This window comes from Dromaius novaehollandiae, chromosome 1 (assembly GCF_036370855.1).
Source record: "Dromaius novaehollandiae isolate bDroNov1 chromosome 1, bDroNov1.hap1, whole genome shotgun sequence".
In the NCBI taxonomy this organism is placed as follows: Eukaryota; Metazoa; Chordata; class Aves; order Casuariiformes; family Dromaiidae; genus Dromaius; species Dromaius novaehollandiae.
In genome coordinates, this window is record NC_088098.1 from 153572564 (window position 1) to 153594194 (window position 21631).

The 21631-nt window shown below is 45.1% G+C and overlaps 1 protein-coding gene across 1 annotated transcript; it reads left to right on the forward strand.

Annotated features, from left to right (window-relative positions):
* Positions 1 to 13148: 13148 nt before the first annotated feature.
* On the forward strand, positions 13149 to 20141 carry ATP4B (ATPase H+/K+ transporting subunit beta). The gene is made up of 7 exons (XM_026097003.2): positions 13149 to 13521; positions 15247 to 15375; positions 16054 to 16167; positions 16948 to 17147; positions 18544 to 18600; positions 19174 to 19266; positions 19421 to 20141. Exons 1-7 carry the CDS (start codon positions 13410 to 13412, stop codon positions 19580 to 19582), a joined length of 867 nt encoding a protein of 288 aa, XP_025952788.1. The 5' UTR covers positions 13149 to 13409; the 3' UTR covers positions 19583 to 20141.
* Positions 20142 to 21631: the final 1490 nt, after the last annotated feature.

Below are 21631 nucleotides of genomic sequence, written 5' to 3' on the forward strand. Positions count from 1 at the left end.
CCATGTTAATAGTTAGTATTGCTAAGTGGTAACCAAAATATCTGACTACAGACAGTTTATGATATCTATGCTTTTTAAATCCACACTTTGTTGCCTTTTTTTTACAGAGAGGTCAAAACAGAGGAACTGGCTGTGACCCGCCCCCCCCAGGAAGCATATGAGACTGGGGACTGATCTCACTGCACTGCACTGCTGGTCCCTTCTTGACAATGTGTAAAATGACATTATCATTTCACACCTACCCAAAAAAACGATGGGCAGAGACAAAAAGACAAAAAGAAACTGTCATGAATGCAAAAGGAAGCCGAACGCTAGCGACTGCTTTTTTTGCCAAAGCAGTGTACATACTTTTGAATACATGAGATTGCCCTGAGTGGCAGGGGTCCCTCAGGAGACCCTCACGCTTGTCTCCTGGGACTGGCACGGCCCCGGGGAGCCCTCTGCCACCCCCAAAGCGCTCTGGGTGGCCCACACTGGGGGGGCTGCCAGCCTCGCTGCCCAAAGCCGCCCGTTTGCTGAGCGGTGCTGCCACCCGCCGTGGCAGCTTGTGCAAGCAGGAGGGAAGCGGTGAGCCGGTTCCTACCTCCGACCCCCGAGCAGGCGCCTGGGGGGCTGTGACACCGCCCCCCCATCTGGCGGGGAGAAGGACCCTGCTGGGGTTTCAGCCCTGCTGAGGGCTGTGCTGCAGCAGGACCCTCCTCATCTGGGCACAGCCTCACGCTGTCCTGCCAGCTCCTTGCACATTCAGGCCTTGAGCGTACAGACTAGCACTGCGTGCTACGCATGAAAAAAAATCAATGTTTCCATTTAAAAGATATATGCCCGTAACATTTCATAACATTTCACTTCCCAATGCTTAATGTCAACCTAAATGTCCCTGTGGCAGCCACCTAATGCACATCCCTCCTCTCAGCAGCCTGAAGCCTGACCAATGCTGTGGCTTAAGCCTGTCCTTGCAAGCACGAACCGTGGCACCTGCACATGGGTAGGCTGCTTTGCATTACACAGAAATGTGCCAAAACCGGCCAGGAAGGGATGCTCAAAACCATCTCTGGGGTCTGAGAGATGTTTTGTGCACCTCTGCCTCCCTCACAAGCTCCCCCTCTCCTCTCCTCACCAGAATAATCCAGCTGGATGACCCAGTGCAATCCCTTGCTGAAAGGGCTTTGGCCCTAGTAAATGGGATCATGTTAAATTGCAATGCTGAGCTATGAGCAGAAGTGCTAGCACGACATTTCTTTAGGATGTTGTCTGCATAGCTTCATCTGTTACACACACGAACATTTTCTGGAGATGCAGCGCTGTTAACAGGGGTGATAATGTGAGGCCCTGGTGCTCCTGTGCATTAAATCCTGAAGACACACATGAAGATGAAGCACTCTTTCATAGCACTTTGCATGTTTTTGCAGGAACCAAACGGCAGTCTCTGCTGTCACTGGGCCTTTGGTAGCAAGATCAGTACTGGTGTTATTTTTGACTCCATACAGAGGACCTGCAGGGGTCAAAAAGGAAAACAAAACCAGATGCAGAGGTAGGTGAACTTGCTCTGGCACTATGTGCCGTGGACCCAGCACTCAAAGACGTGCTTTGCACATTTGAGGGTGGCACAACACCTGCAGCGTCATGGGGAACAGCAGCTGAAGCCCTGATAAAACCAGGAGAAATTCCTGGATATCAAGAAAAGAAAACTCACTGTCTCCCCAGGGTGCTGCAGTTTTCACAAACTCAGAAGTCAGAGCAGCGCAGCCTGCGGGGAACCAGAGCAGGGCGGGAGGCAGGTCTGTGCCATCTGTGTGTTAAAGGAGCATGTCTGGACCTCAGTTACAGAAAATGAGCTGCTGATACGACCGCAGCTGCAAAGTTGACCCCAGCCGTACTTCTTTCACCGCAGAGAGCAGAAAACGCCAGATCCGAGGAAGGTCAGCATGTCTCCCAGGCTGCCGGGAGCACAACGGGGCTGCCCTTAGCCTGCCTCCGTGGCCGGTTTTGCCACGGCCGGGACAAGCAGCAGTAACCAGGCCTGGGTTTCCCTTCAATCCCGGTACCGCAACCTCCCTAAGGCCGGTGGCAAGCGCAGAGCTGGGGAAAAAGCAAGCAAAGCGCGCCTGCGGTTGCTGTCGCCCACACGGTGGCACAGTGCTCCCGCCCGAGGAAAAGAAGAGACGGCTCAGTCGCTTAAATAAACCTTCCTGGGAAACATGTCGGCGCTGCTCTTCTCCTGGGGACCTCTGGTGCTTCCCGCCAGCCACAACGCAGCTTCCTCCTGGGACATGCAGCTCCTGCCTGAAGCACTCCCGAGGTAAATTTGAAGGCTGAGCTAACTAAAATTTAAATATAGAGTATTTAATTTCAGCTCACTAGCTAAAGAACATGCGATGGCACCTCCGTACTACGATGAGTTCCTCCTGCCACCACAGACACGAAATGTGGCCATTGCTCACCTGCGAAGCCCCAGGCCACCAGCAGGCTGCAGCCCCTGGGGGGCATCTGCTCTCCCCCGGGGTAACCAGGCGCCCAGAAAGCGTGACCGTGTAGCCGTGCAGTACAGTGCTGCCATGGACCAGCCACAGGCTTGGCAATGAGTTTGCAAGGGCTCAGGGTGGAGGTTTGCTAGGTTTGCTGCATTTCTTGAGCTGCCTGCAGCTTTGCTTGGCTTGGTTTAGCTGTAACAGCAGTTCTCCTAATTGACTAGGTGGCCTTGGCAAGTAAAGCGACCTTGTGCTTTACTGTCACTGATCGTGTGGGCTCCAGCCCTAGCTTTATCATGTGGGCAGAGAGCCAGGCTGCCCCTGAGGGGCTCCTCAAGGGCGGCAGCAGCAGCCGTCACCACGAGCCCCCCATCCCTCCCCACGAAGGACTCTTCCAGGTGCTGAGGACTCACCATAACACCCACCACCACCAGCAGAGCGACACCACTGGCCTTAGGGCCCAGAGGAGAAGGGGAAGGGCAAGCACAACATCAGGGAAAGGGGTGGAAACTACAAAGTATGTGCTTAACAATTTTAACTGCATTATTATTCTATCTTTTTCTGCAACAGTTAGAGCTGGACTAAAAATGATTAAACTCTTAAGATTTCAGTTAGACTAACGATAAATTCTTGGCTGTACTTATGTACGAGTATATGTGTGTCGCCTTTGCCCATAAACAAGATTTTGAGCGTAACAAGAGGCAGATGGGCATCTGGCTGAGTGCATGGCCTATTTCCTTGCAATGCTGCGTGAAACTCCATGGCTTGTGATGCTCTGTGCAGATGGAGAAATCCCTTCAGCAAAAGTCAAGGAGGCCAGAACTGCTGGAGAAGTTTCATGGGATGTTTAACGTTTCCAGGGATCTCATTACTCCCCATCTGAAAGACGCCACGAGCAGTAGTACGTTGCCCTCATGATACCAGGCTTTGGCACTCATTCACTACCAGTCTGAAAGGAACATTGTTGGGTTTTGCTAGATGCATTTTTGCATGCAAATTAGCAGGTTTGCATAACTAATTTCTTTTCGTTTTTTGGGAGACAGGAGGGAGCTGACTGGGCTCACAGTGGAGTCGGCAGCCCTTGGCCAAACAGGAGCAGGACAGAAAAGCAGAGACAAGCCAAGCTCGATCTGGAAAACAGAGGTGAGCAGTAGGTTGGTCCTGAAGAGACGTTGCTTTGCTTTTTCCACAGTGCTGATCATGCTGCTATCATAAAACCAGCACTGAGCCTTTCCTTAAACCCCCTGGCTCTTATAACTTGCCCCAAGTCTTGAAGCAGTGAGGACACCAGTATACTTTAACCCAAAGATATTTTCACTGTTGTCTTGACCAGAATTGCTCAGGCGGCAAATTTGATGTCTTTATTCTTGAACACAATAACTGTTCTCCCCAAGCTTTAAAAATGTCAGCACATTTTCTCTTGTTAGCTGAGAGACACAGGAGAGAAGTAAGAGGGATTGCTAGTGAAACACACAGTCCAGCTGAAAAAAATATCAAAACCTTAAAACTAAAGGCAATTCTGGACACGAAAAGCACCTCTTCACTATGCTCTACAGTCCGAGGCACCAGCAACAATTTTTGCTGCATTCTCTTGTATTCTAAATTTTCTTTAGGATTCAGATTTCAGAAAATTATCTTTACAGTCTCCATTTGAAAGGCAAAGTAAACCTAAAACTGACTTTTTAATATAGAAAACTGTCACAGGCCGAACAGAAGGGCAGAATCCTCATTTCACCTTTAGGAGATGAACTTCAAATGTCAGCCCTAACATAAAAAACCTCAGTGGCGACCTCTGCATGCAGAGAGTAGGGAGCCCAGCAGAGACACCTCTCCCCCTTCTACACCAAGGTGGTTTTTTGTCCTTAGTGTGGCCCACACTGCATGATGTCAAGGCATACAGTGCCCAGGCAGCAGCGAGGGGGTGTCACCTCCGCTGCAGCCACACGGGACTAAAAAAGGGAGCTCGAGGTGGGTGTCCCTGCTCAGGGCGTCCTGGGGCTGGTGGCCAGTAGGCAGCTAACAGCAGACACTGACTGGCCTATTTTGGGGAGCCAGGCTGAAATCACAGGGGCCAAAGGAGCTTGGAGGGGTCAAGCCTTGGCTCCAGAAGGGAACCGGCAGCCGACCCCACCACTGATGTGCTGGCCATTGCAGTAATTTGTCAGGACAAATTACTCATCAGTGTGCAATTCCTTCTCACGTCTCCACAGCAGCATTGCTGGTCTAAGCACCTTCCGGGCTTCATCTTTTTCCTGTGGTCCATCAGGGAACCTTGCTCCCTCCGGTAATGAAAAGGCAGTGGGCAATCAGCAGTCCTGCCTGGTATTTCCCCTACCAACGCCTCCTGAGCACCGTCCTCAGGAGAAAGAAGTCAGTCCCATTATCATGAGTGAATGATGTTAATGTTTTACTAATACTGAGCTCCCGTTCAGTGCCATGCAAACCTAATGCAGCATGCACAGGCATGGCTTGTAATGAGGTCCTTGTAAAACAGGCTTATCCGAGGCAGGCCATCATCGATTTCTGCTCAGGTTAATAGGCAGAGCATTATCCGTTCATCTCAGAGGGATAACATGTCAGACTGCATCTAACCTTTAAGGTACGGTCCTCCAGGAGAGGTGTTAAAGCTTATTGCCTAAGCTCACTAATGGTACAAACTCATGGCAGAGGAAGGGACATTACCTCCCTCCTCGTATGTACAAGTACAGCTACCTCCGATCACGGCAGCAAGGCTCTCCCAAACGCATCTCCATTATTTTTTGGAGAATCTGAGCCTCCATGAGGCCAGATTTCACCTTGCCCACAACTAGGTCAGCGAGAGAGAGAAAATGCATGAAGCCTCCCCGGCCCTGTCTGCCACCACATCTGTGCTGGGTGAGAGAGCACAACTCAGGGTGCCCCCAAAACCGGTGCTAGCCGTACTGCCAACCCCAGCACAGGCAGGACTGAGGGCCACGCTCTTACCCACAGTGCCCCCAAGACAGCAGTTGGCCCAGCTCAGCGGACAGCATGTGTTGTACCCTCAGGCAGGGGCAGCACAGCTCTGAGGGGGCAAGCTGTCTGCTGCAAGGTGCCTCTGCTCATGCCGCGCACACCTGCATGCTCCTGCGTGACCTTCCCCCACCGCGTGCCTGTCCTTCAGTTCAATGGCGAGCCCAAGGTCAGAGATGCAGACTTTATATACCAGCCGGGGAAAGCAAACATCAGCCCCTGTTCAAGCAGCTCCGAGTACATTAAACAGCTCGCGGCTGTCTCGGCGGGGCTGCGTGCCTGCTCCCGCGTGTGCCGCAGTGTGCAGGCATGCCCACCCCCTGGTCTGGCCCTGCACCCTGAGGGCAAAAATCCCCAACCTGAGGCTTCAGCACAGCGAACAGATCAGACCTGGCTGCAGTGCAAGGCCAGGAGATCTGTGCAACGCCCTAAATGCTGAAGGATAACCCTGCGCAGTCAAGTGAGGAGAATGGGCACTGATTGAATCCTGATGGACCACAGGGAAAAGATGAAGCCCAGAAGGTGCTTAGGCCAGCAGCCTTCCTGTGGAGACAGAAGAGGGCATTGTACACTGCTCAGTAATTTGTCCTGACAAATTACTGCAGTGACCAGGAGCCAACCAGTGCTTCAGCAGACGCCACAGAGCAGCCGCAGCCGTACCTCTGTCCTGTCTTAACAAACCTCTTCAGGCAGGTAATGCTCTTTTTCACTGCCACATACAAACTTTCCACAAAGACCCCATATTTGTCATAGTTACACATCAGCCTTGTCCATGGCTCAGCTGTGCCACCCAGCTGGCATGTCGCTGTAGCACTGAGCTTGGCTCTGTGCATCACCCGTTACCTGTTTCTGTTCTTCCAGATCTCTCACCCCCACTTGCACCCCAGGACTGGCCATACTTCTGCACTCAGATGTCACTGCCTCCCACTCACAGCACTCCACCTCTGTTACTTTGTCCACCTGATATAGTGTGAGATGAGAAAAGGCAGGTTTCTGTGGCCTCGTGTGGAATTCAACAGGGAAATACAGGTACGGAGGCCTTCTGTCAGCTCTGTGCAACCAGATCTCACTCACTGTTCAGGAAAATCCTCAAAGAAAAATCTGTCATTACTCTTTACCCTTTTAATTCACAATTTTTCCTCCAGCATTTCAGGGGACACATCAAGTTCTGAGTCAGCTTGTTTGCAGAGAGGTGGAAAATCCCCAGATTCCCACGGGGACATTTCTTAACTTTTTAATACTCATTCAGCAAATAAGGTGCAGCTTTTGTAGGGCCTCACAGTCCTGCACGAGGCTGAGCAGAAGGGGCCAGGGATGTGCCCTGGCTGGCAGGTGAGGTGGCAGCGCCAGGCATCTCCCTCGCTGCCTCGGGCTTGCGCCTTCAGTGCAGACTGGCTACGTCCGTGGCACACGGCCCTGGGCCTCCTCCGGGCCTCTCCTAAGACGCAGTCGATATTTTCACACACTTTCTCAGTTCTAGGTCTTGAAAAACAGGAGGGTTGTGCTGCTCTGTACTTTCCAGTTTAGAGGTCATGCTGCCAGGGAAACAAAGTAAGTTTTACCTCCACCCACCATCTGAAAATAGCTTTCAAATCTTGCTTTCACCTGCAAAGCAAGTAGTAGCAGAAGCTTTACACAACAGCAGCACTAGTCTTCAGCATAATGCTGCAAAATGTGTTTAAATCTGCATCAGAGTCTCCTGATCCACTGGGTCACTGTGGGTTTGGAAGAAGAGCTGCGTGCTTAAGTAGCCATCACACGTGTGCACGTACACGAGGCCAGGCACACGTACGCAGTTGCGCTGACAGGCTCACCTCTGGGGGACATAACTCGTCGTGCTGATGAGGCAGGAGGAGCCGCGAGGGGGTAAGAAGTTTGGGGGGGCAGAGAGGAATGGCAGGAAGGAGAGTGCAGCCCTCCGGGCAGCGACGACAGCAGAGCAGGGGGCCGTCTGCAGCTGCCAGCCAGAGTTGACAGGAAGAAAGGCTGCAATGTCAAAATAGGCAAAGAATAAAAAACTCCTGAAATTTTAAAATATTTCGTTTCGGGTCGGGTCAGCGTTTGGCTGGGTTAACCTGTGCTGCCATGTTACATGGGGGTTCAAGCCTCAGCGCCTTTTTTCACCTTGGCCAGACGAATGGTCTGGACTCCTTGTCCATGTTCCCAATTTCTGCCTAGGAAACCCTTGTCCCCACATGCAACCCCGCTGCGGCATCTCGGGGGGCAGGATGGGGGCACGGGGACCAGAGACATGGGGCTTGCTGCTCCTGAGGGGATTTGCAGCACATGCAGGTGCACACTGACGCTAACCTGAACCAAAAGTAAGTAACACCGCTTGATTAGACAGCAAATTGAGGGGAAAAAAAAATCCTCTGATTTGGGTGCAACAGCCTGGAATAAAATATGTATTTTTTTATACTTTCAGTTAGAACTGCAGAAAAACGTAAAGAAATGACAAAGCCAACTCTTACTGATTGTGTAAGTATTGTGCTTACAGGACTATAATAACATTAATAATAAGCAGTACCCCTCATAGGTTGCCTTCTAAATCAGTGAGATTTAGCTTTTACTGACCTGTGGACCCTTCAACATTTTTTTTGGTAGAGGTGCAGATCCCTGCACAGAGAATATAAGCCTTTGGGCAATAGGTCTGCTTTTTTTTAATTACCTCTCCTGAGGCTGTTAGAAGCCCTCACACAGAGCCATCAGGGGCCACAAACCACAGGTTAAAAAACAGTCCTTTCCAATAGTCTACCGGTAGCTCTAGGCTGGAAGGAAATGAGAATGATGCCTCCGTGGTTTTTGCTAAGTGAGTGTGTGTGATCACTGATGTTTGATGGACAAGGCTCAGAGCAGACACCAAAGGTTTGAGAGCTGCTGCTACCCTTAGTTTATGCAATGCATCAGCTTTTAGGAAGGGAGCAGCAGAGCTGCATGGAGCATATTGGAGGGATACTCAGGCCTTCCCTGGTTACACCAGCTGAGTTTTTAGTCTCTCTGAGGATGGAGAGTCCACAGCTTCTCCAGGCCCCTGTTCCCATGAGGGACCACTCTCATGGAGAGGTTTTTCCTTGTAGCTAACTGGAATTTCTTTTGTCTCAACCTGTGTGTGTGTGTCTGTCGCCTCTTGTCCTTTCGCTGTGCTCCTCAGAGAAGAGTTTGACTCTGTCTTTCTGTAATGTCTCATTAGGTAGGTGAAGATGGCAGTGAGACCTCCCTGCAGCCTTCACCCCCGGCTGAGCAATTCCCACTTGCACTGCGTCTCGCACCCAGCTGTCGCTGTGGGCCCACTGTGCTCACTCCAGTTTGTTTCTGCCTTTCTCGTACTGGGCGGGGGCTGAAAACTGGACACAGTGCTCCAGAATGGGGCCTGGTGAGTGCTGAATAAAGGGGAATAATCACTTCCCTCAGTCTCCTGGCTGTACTCTTGTTAATGCAGCTCAGTACATGGTTAGCTTTCATTGCTGCAAGGATGCACTACTGGCTTCTGTCCAACTTGTTGTTCACCAGGACCCCAAGTCTTCTCCTGCAGAGCTGCTGCCCAGCTGGTCAGTCCCCAGCCTGTGCTGTGACACAGGGTTATGTGACGTGGGCTTTGCATTGACCTTTGCTGAGCTGCGTGAGGCTCTGGCAAGCCCCTCTCTGGCGGACCCTCCAGTGTGTCAACTGCTGCCCCACAACAGCATGTCCCCGGGGGAGTGTGTGGAGGGTGCGTGCTCTGCCCTCACCCAGGTCATTAATGAAGGTGTTAAATGGCCCGGCACCAGTATCAACCCGTGAGGAATGCCGCTTGTACCCAGCTGCCAGCTAGACTGACCCACGGACCACCACTATCCAACCCTGGCTACCAGGACAGCTTTTGAGCCACCTTTTACTCCACCAAGCCAGTCCATATCTCCCCAGTTTGGCTACAAGGATACTGTGGGAAGACAATGTCCAAAGCTGTGCTAAAACCAAAGTAGGCAGCGTCCTCTGCTCTGCCTTTGCCCGCTGAGCCGTTGTCCTACGAGAGAAAGCCGACAGGTTGGTGGGCGCGATGGACAAATCCCAAACACCTCCTTGTCCTTCATGTGCCTGGCAATGGCTTCCAGGAGGATTTGCTTATGAAGTGGCTATTTATTTTCTAACCCATCCTGTTTTCTTTAGCTCTGTTTAGAAATCATGCAGGTGAAATACAACTTTTTAAGGAAAAAGGGTTTGCAGCTACCCATCTAATATTAAATAGGAGGTGCCTGTTTGCGAACACTCGCTGCCTGTGGCAAGCAGTTGGCTGGTTGCACACACAGCATGACTTGCACAGGCGTTTCCTTTTTTAACTCAAGTGCTGGCTCGAATCTCCTGGTGACATCTTCGGTAAAACTCGAGTAGTGACTCTAGCTAAAACTCCAAGTAGTGACATCTTTCATTTTCATTGACAAATATCTAATGTATTTGACCATTTCAAATACTGAAGAAGAAATCTAACAGAGAAACGGTCTTAATCCAACCACTCTCTGTTATATGACTTTTATCTCGTTTTTCTTCTCTTTTTTATGTAAATACGTTTTTGTAATTGATGTAACTTATTGTGTTTAATATATTTATGTATTTCATTTATATATTACTTAAAATTATATACCTAACTTATTATAATAATGGTACTTATGCATTTATATTAATGTAGTTAATGTATTTATGTAATCCGTATTTACAGAGTTTCTAGTCAGGCCAGATTTCCATCTGTAATATTATTCCCTTTTTTTCTTATCTTTTATTGTAGATACTATTGTTAACTTCTTGCATTTTCATTTTCAATTTTAAATGAGCTCTTCTAACTTCAGTTTAGAAATAAGGAAAGCTAATATAAATCATCCACTTGTGGGCCCTCCCCCTCCATTTGAAATTTAGCTTTCCCTTCCTTTAACCATCATTTTCCCTGTCTGCATGCAGATTCATGCAGATTCTGACACATTTCTTGGACCCTGTTGGGTTTAAAATAGCACATGGTGAAGATACTCTACCATCCCCTTAACGGTCCCTTTCAACGGACTTGTACTTTGCTCAGCACTGCCATGACCAAGCGGCATGGACTTCTCTTGCCTTCTGCATTAGAAGCTATTGGCCTGATTTTAGTCTTCTTCACTTTATATGGTCATGCATGCATAAAACGGTGCTGAACTCAGCGGAATTTTAGGTTTCCCTTCCAATGGTGCCCACGAACAGGGTGTAATATAAGAGAGAAGATCACTCAAAATCCTTGGCCTCAATGTCATTAGCTTTGTCTCCAGCTTTCCATGCCACTGAATACAAAATCCTAAATTTAGGCAGACTTGATTCCATCTTTTATACAGATACTTATGCTGGGCTTCTGCTGTGCCTAGATGATCAATGCTTTACATGTATTCGCAGCAGAAACCTTGCTGATTTCTAGATCAACCTTTGGGGTGTGAAAACACAGAAGTAACAGTATTTTCCTTTAGAACATAATTTGGGATTTGGTTTCATTATGAAGAGTTAAACTGTTTGTTGTTGTGTTGATTTAGTTGTGTACTCAAGTTGTGTACTGTTAAGATATCACCTGTCTACAAGTGGAGTTGAGATTTGCATTTCTCCCTCACAATACTTCTAACTTCACATTTAATTGAATCTCGTTACTCCGCTCCGTAGGACTCAGCAGAACTGCTATTACTCAATACAGAAAAAGTTAAAATGTGTTGAAGATCTGCTACTTTCCTTCTTACTTTACCCTCTAATTCCTTCAAGGTCTCCTGTTCTCTTTTCTGAAACTATTATGTAGGAACCTCAGCCGTATTTTTAAACACTGAGCAGCTGTATGATTTTCATTATTCTCAGACCATTGCCCAATCCCCTTGTCTTATTTTAACTTTAAAACACATATTTGTCCCAAAGATGGGTTAGCTCATGGTGCAATTACTGAAAGTACCTTTTTGCTCATCTTCCCGTCCTTTCTATGGGAAATTGAAATTTGACAAATGTCTGTGAATCTTATTTTTGTTTTACTGTTTTATTTTGTTTTATCTTTTTGTTTTTTAGGCCTGATTCCTATTTTATAATCTGAAAACAGATAAAACGCCCCAGATGGGTGGCTGTTAGCCTATACTATCATGCTGCTTGATCTGTTGCAGAAAAGCATAATCCATCTCTAGCTGTGTTTAGAAATTCAGCATTATTTAGCTGATAATGAAAATTGCCATATTACTCCAGCTGATGAGACCACTTATGGCTGCCTCAATATCCAAATAATCCAAGGTCTATCAAGTAATTCGTTCCTATGTTCTCATTTTAAAGCGTTTGCCTCCACAACATGTCCTGCGAAGTGAGGGCATGGCGACATGCCAAATGCAAAGAGATGAAATCCTGCCCTGCCAGCTTCAAAGGGCAGTTCTGGACTTTGACGTTGCTGGTGTCCAATGAGAGAGTAACACCGTTCGTTAGTGAGAAGGAAGAATACCAGCATTGACCAGAGGCACTTTCTAAAATAAAAGCTATAATCTGAGCCCTCCTTTTTTCTGCAGCCAAGCAGACTTATCATGATCTGCCCTGTCCCCCTGCATCTGCCCTGTTGCAAAGTGCTCCTGCTGGGGGTGAAGCCCGGTTCCCCACCGATGGGTGTCTCCTGGCTGGCAGCAAATGCAGCCCCTGGGCGCTCCTGCAGCCCGTCAGCCCTCCGGCGCTCTGCGCCTTTCCACCAGCTGGGAGGTGCCGGGGACACGTTTGAGTCCTGCTTCTCTGCATAGTCACCTTATTTCCTGGAAAGTTGCAGTAACTGAAGGGGCTGAGGCTTGCTGGGGCAGCTGGCTGGTTGCAGGGCCCAGTGGGGACAAGTGCCACATGCCCCATTTCGGAGACAGGCCTGTCTGAGCGGCCAGTGGTGCCTCAGCCCTTTCTCCCTTGCAACAGCATCAGCACAGGCACTGCCTTTGCCCCGTGCTCACGCACGCGCGCACACACACACACACACACGCACGTGCACGTGCACGTGCAGTGCAATTGCATTAGAAAAGACCAGCAGAAAACAGGAATGAAGCATCATTAAGACTCTTCATGGTCCCACTTGGGACACAGCTGGTTTTGGATGAGCTGCTCACACAGTTAAGTGTGTCTCTGAATGTAGCAGAGCCTTCGGCGGCAAAGCAAGTGGAAATGGCAGATAAATTACACCCAGGCAATCACAGCTCCGCCTCTTTATATATACCTGTGTGGCAAAACTATCTTTTATTATACAGTATTTTTTCTTCTTCCCTGTCTTGCTTCTGGTTTTGCTGGTGGTATGCTGAGAAAGAGGCAGGGATATTCAAAAAAAAGATATGGATATCCTCTGTATCTGAGTTAGCATTATCACAGATTGCATAAAAACATTCCCTGTAGAAATCAGAGAGAAAAATATTGGTCTTAAATTGCCCAGCTGTGAAACATGGCAAATGCTACAGGTAACGGAGTCACTTCTAGCACACCCATTCCCACCGCAATTGCGTATATCTGAACAGATGGATACAGGTTGTAATAGGAGAATTGTACCCAGTATTTGCAGGTTAATTGAAAAAAGAGAAAAAAAAAAAACCATGGAGAAACAAGTTCTCCTCAGCTTTATCTGCCTTGATAACAGCTATCGCACTGAATGTATCACAAGCCTTAAAGGCACTCTACAAAACGCATAACTGCAGATCTACTCAGGTATTCAAGAGAAAGTAGAAGGGCATTTGATAGGAACTAACTTTTTTTTACCAGTCTGAACCCTGAACTTTGTCAACATTGTTTATAAAGAACAGTATCTGCTGCGGATTGATAATTGTGAGTAGGTGCTTTCATTGGTATAGGAAGCAATCCCCTTGACCTTCAGGAGAGAAGAAGGTATAAAAACCAAAGTATTTTTCTTGGCCAACTGTTTGTGCGGCTGTCAAATTTCTTAGTGTCTGAGGAGGACACCTTTTGGGGAAATTTTGTGAGAAAATGGCAACTTTAAGCGAAAAAAAGACCTGCAGCGAACGGATGGAAAATTTCCGGCGTTTCATCTGGAATCCAGAAACAAAGCAGTTTATGGGAAGGACCTTAATTAACTGGGGTATGTTTTCACACACCAGAGTCTTCTCTTCCTTCTGGTATGCTTAAAAATCTTGGGCGGGGGGGTGAGTCTTCCTTATGAGTGGGATACAACTTGGTGATAGCTTTTTCGTAATTATTGAAAGCATCAGTTTTCATATATGCTTCTGAGTCACCTCCAGAGCTAATGAGACAGGGTGTTAAAGCAGATGTCTGTTTGCTACACTGCTGTTGAGGTGAAATTACGGAACAGGACTTCACATTTCAAAACTGTTCCAGAGATAAACAGTTTTTAGAGACCAGTTGAGGGGTCCCATGTAATCTAGACAATATTTTAATATAATAAATTGAATAAATTAGATCAAAACATTGATCTGAGTGGTTCCTACAAGTGTAAGAATGCTTTAAAACAATTCTGGTCCAAATATTTCATAAGGACAAAATTTAACACATTAACACATTAGTTAATTTATTAATAGCCAAGGATTTTGTTTATAATATGTTTCTAGCATTGTTGACTATAGTGAGTTCTGGTGTATGGGGAATTTTATTTAATTTACTTGGTGGGTTTACATTACTCAGGCCTGCAGGAATCAGACCTCATTGTATTTAGGCACAGGCAGCAGCATGATGCAGAAGCCAGTATCTGTGCTTTTCCTCCTTAAACCAGCTGGGGAAGTGTGGGAAAATAATTTTTGTCCAATTCTCTGGAAACATGTTATGCCTTTCCAAGATTCCTTTTCTATATTATTGTCTGTTTAACAGATCTTTTCTTTTATCATAACACACTAATGCATATTTCAGCTGAACCTCACTGCCCATAGCCAAACTTTTGTCTACATCAACAATGTGTTTTATGATCTATATTCCGGATAGTGCAGCTCTACATATTTTAGAGAAGGTCCCTGCTCCTCCCAGAGATCATAATGGTAGCTGTGGGTTTCTAGGAGAAATTTTTCTCACATGCAACCTGCTGGCAGAGCTTATTGGCCATTCTGAGAATTCAAATTCTACAGAAAATCAAACTGAAACATGCGCCTTTCCAGCTTGGAGAAGAGAAGGTCCGAAGAGGTGCCAATGACTGCAGGAAGTGATTTCTGCCTTGCAATGCGCTGCCCACCCGAAACACTCCCTGGTCTTCTGTATGGCACTGGCAGTGTATAAGACACGTTATGCACCTATATAAAGAAACACAGCATTATTCTAAACCTCATACCAGGAGAATAAAATAGCAGGAGGATGCATTTTGCTGAAGATGATTTCAGATGTAAAAGGCAATGAACGGATACAGGTCTAAAATCAACACGCTTGAAATAATACTGAAATCTGTGACCTAAATAATAATATTGGCAACTTGTTTTTGTCAGTGAAATGCATTGGTTGTTTTGCTTAACTTGTGCAATGAGCAGATAAATGGTCTTAATATGTGAGGTTAGTTCAAGAAGCTGCACAATCTCTTAAACTTTAAATAACCTGAGCTAAGTACGAGTGACCTCAAAAACCATTACTTTTTTTGTCTAATGTGACACCATCAGCTGCTGCATCCAAACTAAAAGATGTGGCCAACAAAGAAGGGCTGAAATTTTTGTTCCAACCCTTCACACCCTTTCTCGCAAAGCCAATTTTTTCTACGAGAAAGCCCTTTTGAATTTAGAGAAAAAGACTTGCCAATGCCAGCCCCAGTGCCCAGCTCCGCTCGGCCCCCAGCGCCCCAGGCCAGGAGTGTTAACCTCCGTTTCTCCCACAGTGTGGATCAGCCTGTACTACCTTGCTTTCTACGTGGTGATGACGGGGCTGTTCTCGCTTTCCCTGTACTCCTTAATGCGGACGCTGAATCCGTACGAGCCGGATTATCAAGACCAGCTGAAGTCCCCAGGTATCGCTGCCGCTCGGACCCGCTCCTGCCGGCGGGTGTCAGAGCCCCCCACTTCCCGCTGCACGTCGGGGCTGGGCGGCGCTGGGAGCGCCCCAGGGACCCACAAGGGCAGACGGGGAATAAACGGAGCCAGTTCTGCCCAAGTGACCCCGCGTGGGTTAGCTGCAGCCGAAAAGGCGTCTGAGGTCCTGGAAATAGGGGTGCCTCGATTTTGCTCGTTTACCTCATGGTGCTGGGGGAGGACGGGGCCTGACTGCAGCACCGTCCGCACCCCTGCCCCGGGGGCAGGCACCTCCTGCGGGCTGGCAAAATAATTCCTGCAAAATATTAAGCCTGGCTTTTTCTAAAGCCATCTCTCACGGTGCAGTATGTGCTGTTTCTTTGACCCGATGCAGTTATCCTGTTATTTTGCTGAAATTATTTTGCAAGCTACTCTGATGATACCACAGACATCTGCGAAAAGAGACGCTTAGAAGTAGCATGGATTTTCAATTAAATAACTCACAGCTGAGATGGTTTCTGTACGTGGTTGAATCCTTGCTAACAAAGACTGGGAATTGAGCACATTTATGTTAACAAGTCTCTATGCAGTAGAGTAGCTAGTGTTGACTAAAAGAAATTAATCTGTGCCTGGCCCTTCTCCCCTGCCTCCCCTTTCACGCTTCTCTTCTTATGAAGGTGTCACATTACGGCCCGATGTTTTCGGGGAGAGAGGATTACAGATCTATTACAATGTATCCGACAACAAAACCTGGGATGGATTCATCACAACTCTTCAGACTTTTCTAACAGGTAAAAAAAGTAGTGAGGTTTCTGGCATAATGGTGAATAGACCTGCTGTCACACTTCCCTTTTCAGATCTGAAGACCATAAATCAGAGAATCAGTGTTTCCATTTTCTATTTGTCCTCCTGAAATTACAGATTTTGAGTGGATAACATATCTTCTGAAAAGGAACCAGCAAATCCAACAAATATAAATATAGCTATTAAAAGGAGAGTCCTGCTTCACAGCTTTTTCTCCTTATTACCCTGAACAGTCTTAATAAAATAGACATATTTTGAAGGAAGAGGGGAAGGAAAAAAGGTGTTTAAAACTAATCTGATCTAAACCAATCTAATATTATCTGTGACTAAAAATATCAAAGTGCCATAACTCTTGTGAAGCCATTGCATACTGTCATCAAAGGGTATAGCCAAAAGAGTTTCATTGCTCTATTTACTCTATTTCTACATTGCTCTATTTCTTATCTTAACACATTTGCATCTCCTGTGAGGCTTAATTTCATACATTTGTGTTTCTAATGCACATTTTGAGAAAAGTTATACCTGAAATGAACTTTATATGGAGCTATCAACACAAATTGCCAGCCCTAACTCAATTTGATTTTTTTTTTTTTTTTGGCCTGAGTATTCTAAAATAATTAAATTTAATTTTTCCTCGTTCCATCTAACCTCATTTTCTCTTGTAGTAAAGTCCCCCGTGATATAACCTTCAATATGATTTTGGGATGTCTATCTTATATACGAATAACTTCAGAGGGGAATTTTTCTTTCTTCCTTCACATATCTAGCATATACGCCAGCTGCTCAGCATCTGAACATCAACTGCACGAGTGACACATACTTCATCCAGGACACCTTTGATGGCCCAAACAAAACAAAACTGTCTTGCAAATTCACATCAGATATGCTTCAAAACTGCTCTGGCCTCACAGATCCCACTTTTGGATTTCCAGAAGGAAAACCCTGTTTAATTATAAAAATGAACAGGGTAAGTACAATCTCAAGCACTGCGCAGGAAAGGGTTCATCAAGAAACATCAGATAGTGGAATTCTTATTTGGGAACTTGCTAGATAATCTATTGCCACAAACATTAAACTCTGCTTTGTACTGGAAAGGCAAATACTGTGCTTTTTCTGAGAGACCTGCAGGGTTACTAGAGAAACAGTAAGGTTTTTTTGTCACATCTAGGAAGTAACAGAAGGCAAAATGGTTTCTAAACAGACTCTTTAAAGCTTTGTTTTTTGTTTAGAGTTGTTAGCATCTCCACAGTGCTAGTATCTGACAAACTAGCATGTAAAACAGTTTATCTTCTGCAGTTTCAGGATCCTGCGCCTGCAGTTAAAGTGTTAGGATGTGACTGTAAATGAAGAGATATCAGAGATGTGATGCTCACACATCTTACCTCTCCATGCTGCAAAAAATGTCATTAGCTGAACCTGTAAAAATAAAATTCGAGATTGGTGGGTATTTTTTCAGTAAAAGCCAGGAACGCATTCACTGAAGAGGGAAAAGGAAGTCTTCCATACTTCCTTTAAATTTTTCAGCACATAGAAAAAGGGACAAGTATTTTGTTTTTGCATTCAGGTAAGAGCCTGGGGCTTCTAGCTTAGTTTCAGTACATCAGTGAAAAGAGTCCGTATTCTTCACTGGTTACTGACAGACAAAATTACTCATTTTTTGGTTCGGCTTGCACTGTAGCCTCTGGTGATGAGCATTTTCAAGAGTCTGTGCAAGATCCAGCTCCGAGAGGAGAGATGTGCACCTGATTTTTGCAGGGGAAAGGCAGGCTTTCCCCCAGCAAAATCTTTGCTTTCTTCAGCGAGGCTGCATGCCAGCCCCGGCAGGAGAAAGGCATGTTTATATTGCCTCTCAGGCCCTACTTTCTTTTGTCTTTGCTGCTACAGAACGTGGTCCTGATATTTCCCTAGGATAAAACGGGCCCAAGAGATCCTGCCAATGCCACAGTTTTCTAATACCACATATAATGAAAAGCATGGGGGATACAGCTTTTTTTTCCTTTTTTTTTCCTTTTTTTCAATACAATTAGCTGCTTTAACAGGTGCCCACTGCCTGGGCACTGGGAAGAGCAGCCATCCCACACAGGCAAATAAGGGGACTTGGCAGCAGGCGCAGCGCTGTCAGCCCTGGGTGGAAGTGAGCACACCTGCACTTCCCTGCACTTCCCAGGGCAGCGCATCCAGGGCTGCTCGGGAAATATCCAGCCACATGACATGTTTTGTCCTCCCAGCTGCGTAAGATGAAGGGATCTGTTGGACAGAGCCTCACCAAGCAACACACTGAGCAGCATCTCAGCCTGGGTTAATCCTTTGCTCGTTTTAGTCTCACAGTTTCCAAGCTGAGTAATGTGTGTTTTCTACTTCAGATTATCAAGTTTTACCCCGGCAATGGCACTGCACCAAGAGTGGACTGCACCTATGTAGTAAGTACATGGGGTCCAAGTTTCAAAGATTTCAAGCACTGCAGCAGTGACAGCAAGCAAAGTGCAGTGGTGGTCAGAGAGATTACCCTGTATCTCTGGAAATCAGATCGTTCTGGCAAAATACAATAGGATTACTCTTAATTCTGTGCATCCTTTTGCACCACGAAACAGCCCGAGAAGTAAAAACTTGCTTCGTTTTAAATCACTTGAAAAATTGTTTTTCCATGCTGCAGAAATTATAATAGTGAAATAGATTTGGTTTAATAAGACATTTGCTCATTGTTTTCTGTTCCCGATAGGGAAGTTTATAAATCAGAGCAACTCCTTCAGGCTTTCTGAAAATTTCAGCTGATTCTAATTCATTGAATTCATTGTTGCCATATGAACACTTGGCTGTTTTTCTTGGCAATAGTAACAGCAGGGGATTTCCATTTTTATTTGAAAAATAAAAACAAGACTAAATAGACTGCTGAGTTTCAATACTTATTATATGGCTTTTACCAGAAATAAAGCATTTGTACAGGACAGGGTTACAATTGTATAGACATCTCTTCTTTCTTATTTTACAAACAGGGTGATGATTCTCGCCCACTCGAAGTAGACTACTACCCCGTGAATGGTACCTTTAACCTGCACTACTTCCCTTATTATGGAAAAAAGGCACAGGTAGGTGTCCGGGTACTTGAATTTGTTTTTCTTATAAGATGAAATATCTGGAGCACTTCTGTCATCTTACATGAACTGGACAGAAGTTTAATTTTAGGGCTGTATGTCTAAACTGTGTAAAATTAAAGTGTCTTATGTTTTTTCTTTCTCCTAGCCCACCTACACTAATCCTTTGGTAGCTGTGAAACTTCTCAACATTACAAGGAATGAAGAATTTAAAATAGTGTGCAGAGTGGTTGGAACTGGAATTATCTCCGATAATGTTCATGATCCATATGAAGGAAAAGTGGAATTTAGACTCAAAATAGATGACTAAGCAGCAATATTAACAGAGACATTTCTGAAAAACTTGTGTGATGTGAGACTTACCCATTATCACTTTCATATTTATTTTCTCACCATGATTTCCATATAAATTTAAAATTACAGTGAAATTAAATTAAATTACAGTGAAAGAAGACAGATCTGAAAAATCATCCATATAGCTAAAAATCAAGATACCACTTCCAGTGTGTGAAGAAGATAGCAATTAACCTGATGTACATAGCTTATCATTCCATGGCTACCATATGCTGATGCCTTCATGTAAATATTTGCATAAAACAAGTTTCCTCTCAGCTGAGCAGCTATTACTTCAAAGAAAACAAGTATAGTATCAAAACTTCATAGTACCAAAACTAACATTTCAAAGCATAATAAATAATTGATGTATAATACTAAATTTTGGGCATTGTAGAAATAATTAGATAGGTAGAAAAAGAAATCAATTCAATAGTTTGAAATACTAGCAGGCAATAGAATTTCATTCTGCATTAGAGCTCAATGTCTCATATAGAATGTATAAATTACAGAAGTGTATTAAAATTATCTGTATCCCGATGCATTATTTTTTTACTATTCAGCCAAGTCGTTTTTAGTGCGACAAATCAGTGAGTGCAAAAGAAGTGACTTGAAATCTGGCCTCTAGCTTACAGCTTTTATTGTATCACTTACAATTTCCGTATGTATACAATTTAATAAAAAATGATCAGTAAGAATGTAACATCTAGTTATAGCCAGGAGAATTGTGTTAATTTAGCTATTTGCTTTGAGTAAGAGTAGTCCTGAATTGCAATTATGAGTTTTGCTTACCTGAAAATATCTAGAAAACAAAGACATTAAAGTAACAGTAAGTTGTTAAGCGCACCTAAAATTTGAGAAGTCTAATTCTACCACAAATGATACTAGGACTGCTGCAGTAGCACTGCACAGAATATTTATTTTAGATGATGGCCAGAATGCTTCAGCCAGAGAATAAACATTACCCAGAAAAAGGAATTCAGGACAAGAAATCGTTTTAAACCTTCCTTGACTTGACATTCTAGAAAGTGGGAAGATGGAAGAGGTAAAGCTCGGTCACTATAGTAACATTCAGATAGTCAGCTTATAGAAAGAATCCAGCTGGAGGGGAATATTTCACCGCATCAAAACCACGAACAATATTTGAGCCTTTTGCAGAAGATCTGAGCATTCTACATTTCAGAAACAATAAGAAAATGTGTCCTCATTTATATTCTCCTCCCACCCAGCCATTCATGTCTCAATTTTTACAGTAGGATTTTGCCTTTCTTAAAAGAGATTAAATGAAAATCAACCCTATATCTTTGTTGGAACATAAATCTCCTGTTGTGCATCTTTCCAAAGTAATGTGGAAAGCTATTGAAATAATAAAAGTTTTTTGATAACAAAAATAATAATTCATGCTCAAAAGTAATCCAAGTCTGTCTATAAATGGAATGTTTAAATATTAGCAAGAAAACAAAACTCTTCCTTTGGTCTTTCTAAAATAGGCAGATTCTGCTTGACTGTATCTGATTTAGCTCCTACACTTTGCGTCTTTGAATCAGGGATACAGTATCACAAGCTCATGTCATAATTGTCTCTGCTGCACACAATGGCAAGCTGCTGAACAGATTTCCCAAGGACTGGTATCTCCGCAGCCGCAGCTCCAGAATTACAACCTACACCGACTTTATAGAAAGGCCTTTGATGGAATAAATACCTTGAAAGCAAAGGCCGAAGTGTTCCAGTGTTCACCAAAGGATGATGTGTTCTGAGGTTGAGAAAACGGTATGATCCAGATATACCGGATCTGGTTCTTTAACTACAAACTTGTAGATTTTCATCCTGAATTTAGATTTTTTTCTTAAACTTCTAACCATCGGAGAAGATTCTCTTTCTTTACTGGAATTGCAAATAATAATAATACAGAGCAAGGTTTGTAGCTAATATAAAGAAAGTAGAGAGGTCTGGGAAAGCTGTAAGCGTGTTATTCGGGGTGTAATTCCAGCTTGGCCAGAATCCAAATATAAGCCTACTTAAATAG

What these genes read in the sequence shown, in the direction of transcription:
- ATP4B (XM_026097003.2), top strand. Translation starts at nt 13,410, where the DNA reads ATGGCAACTTTAAGCGAAAAAAAGACCTGCAGCGAACGGATGGAAAAT. An exon ending in TCTTCAGACTTTTCTAACAG is followed by an intron (nt 16,168 to 16,947) that starts GTAAAAAAAGTA and finishes TCACATATCTAG; the next exon opens with CATATACGCCAGCTGCTCAG. An exon ending in GAGTGGACTGCACCTATGTA is followed by an intron (nt 18,601 to 19,173) that starts GTAAGTACATGG and finishes TTTTACAAACAG; the next exon opens with GGTGATGATTCTCGCCCACT.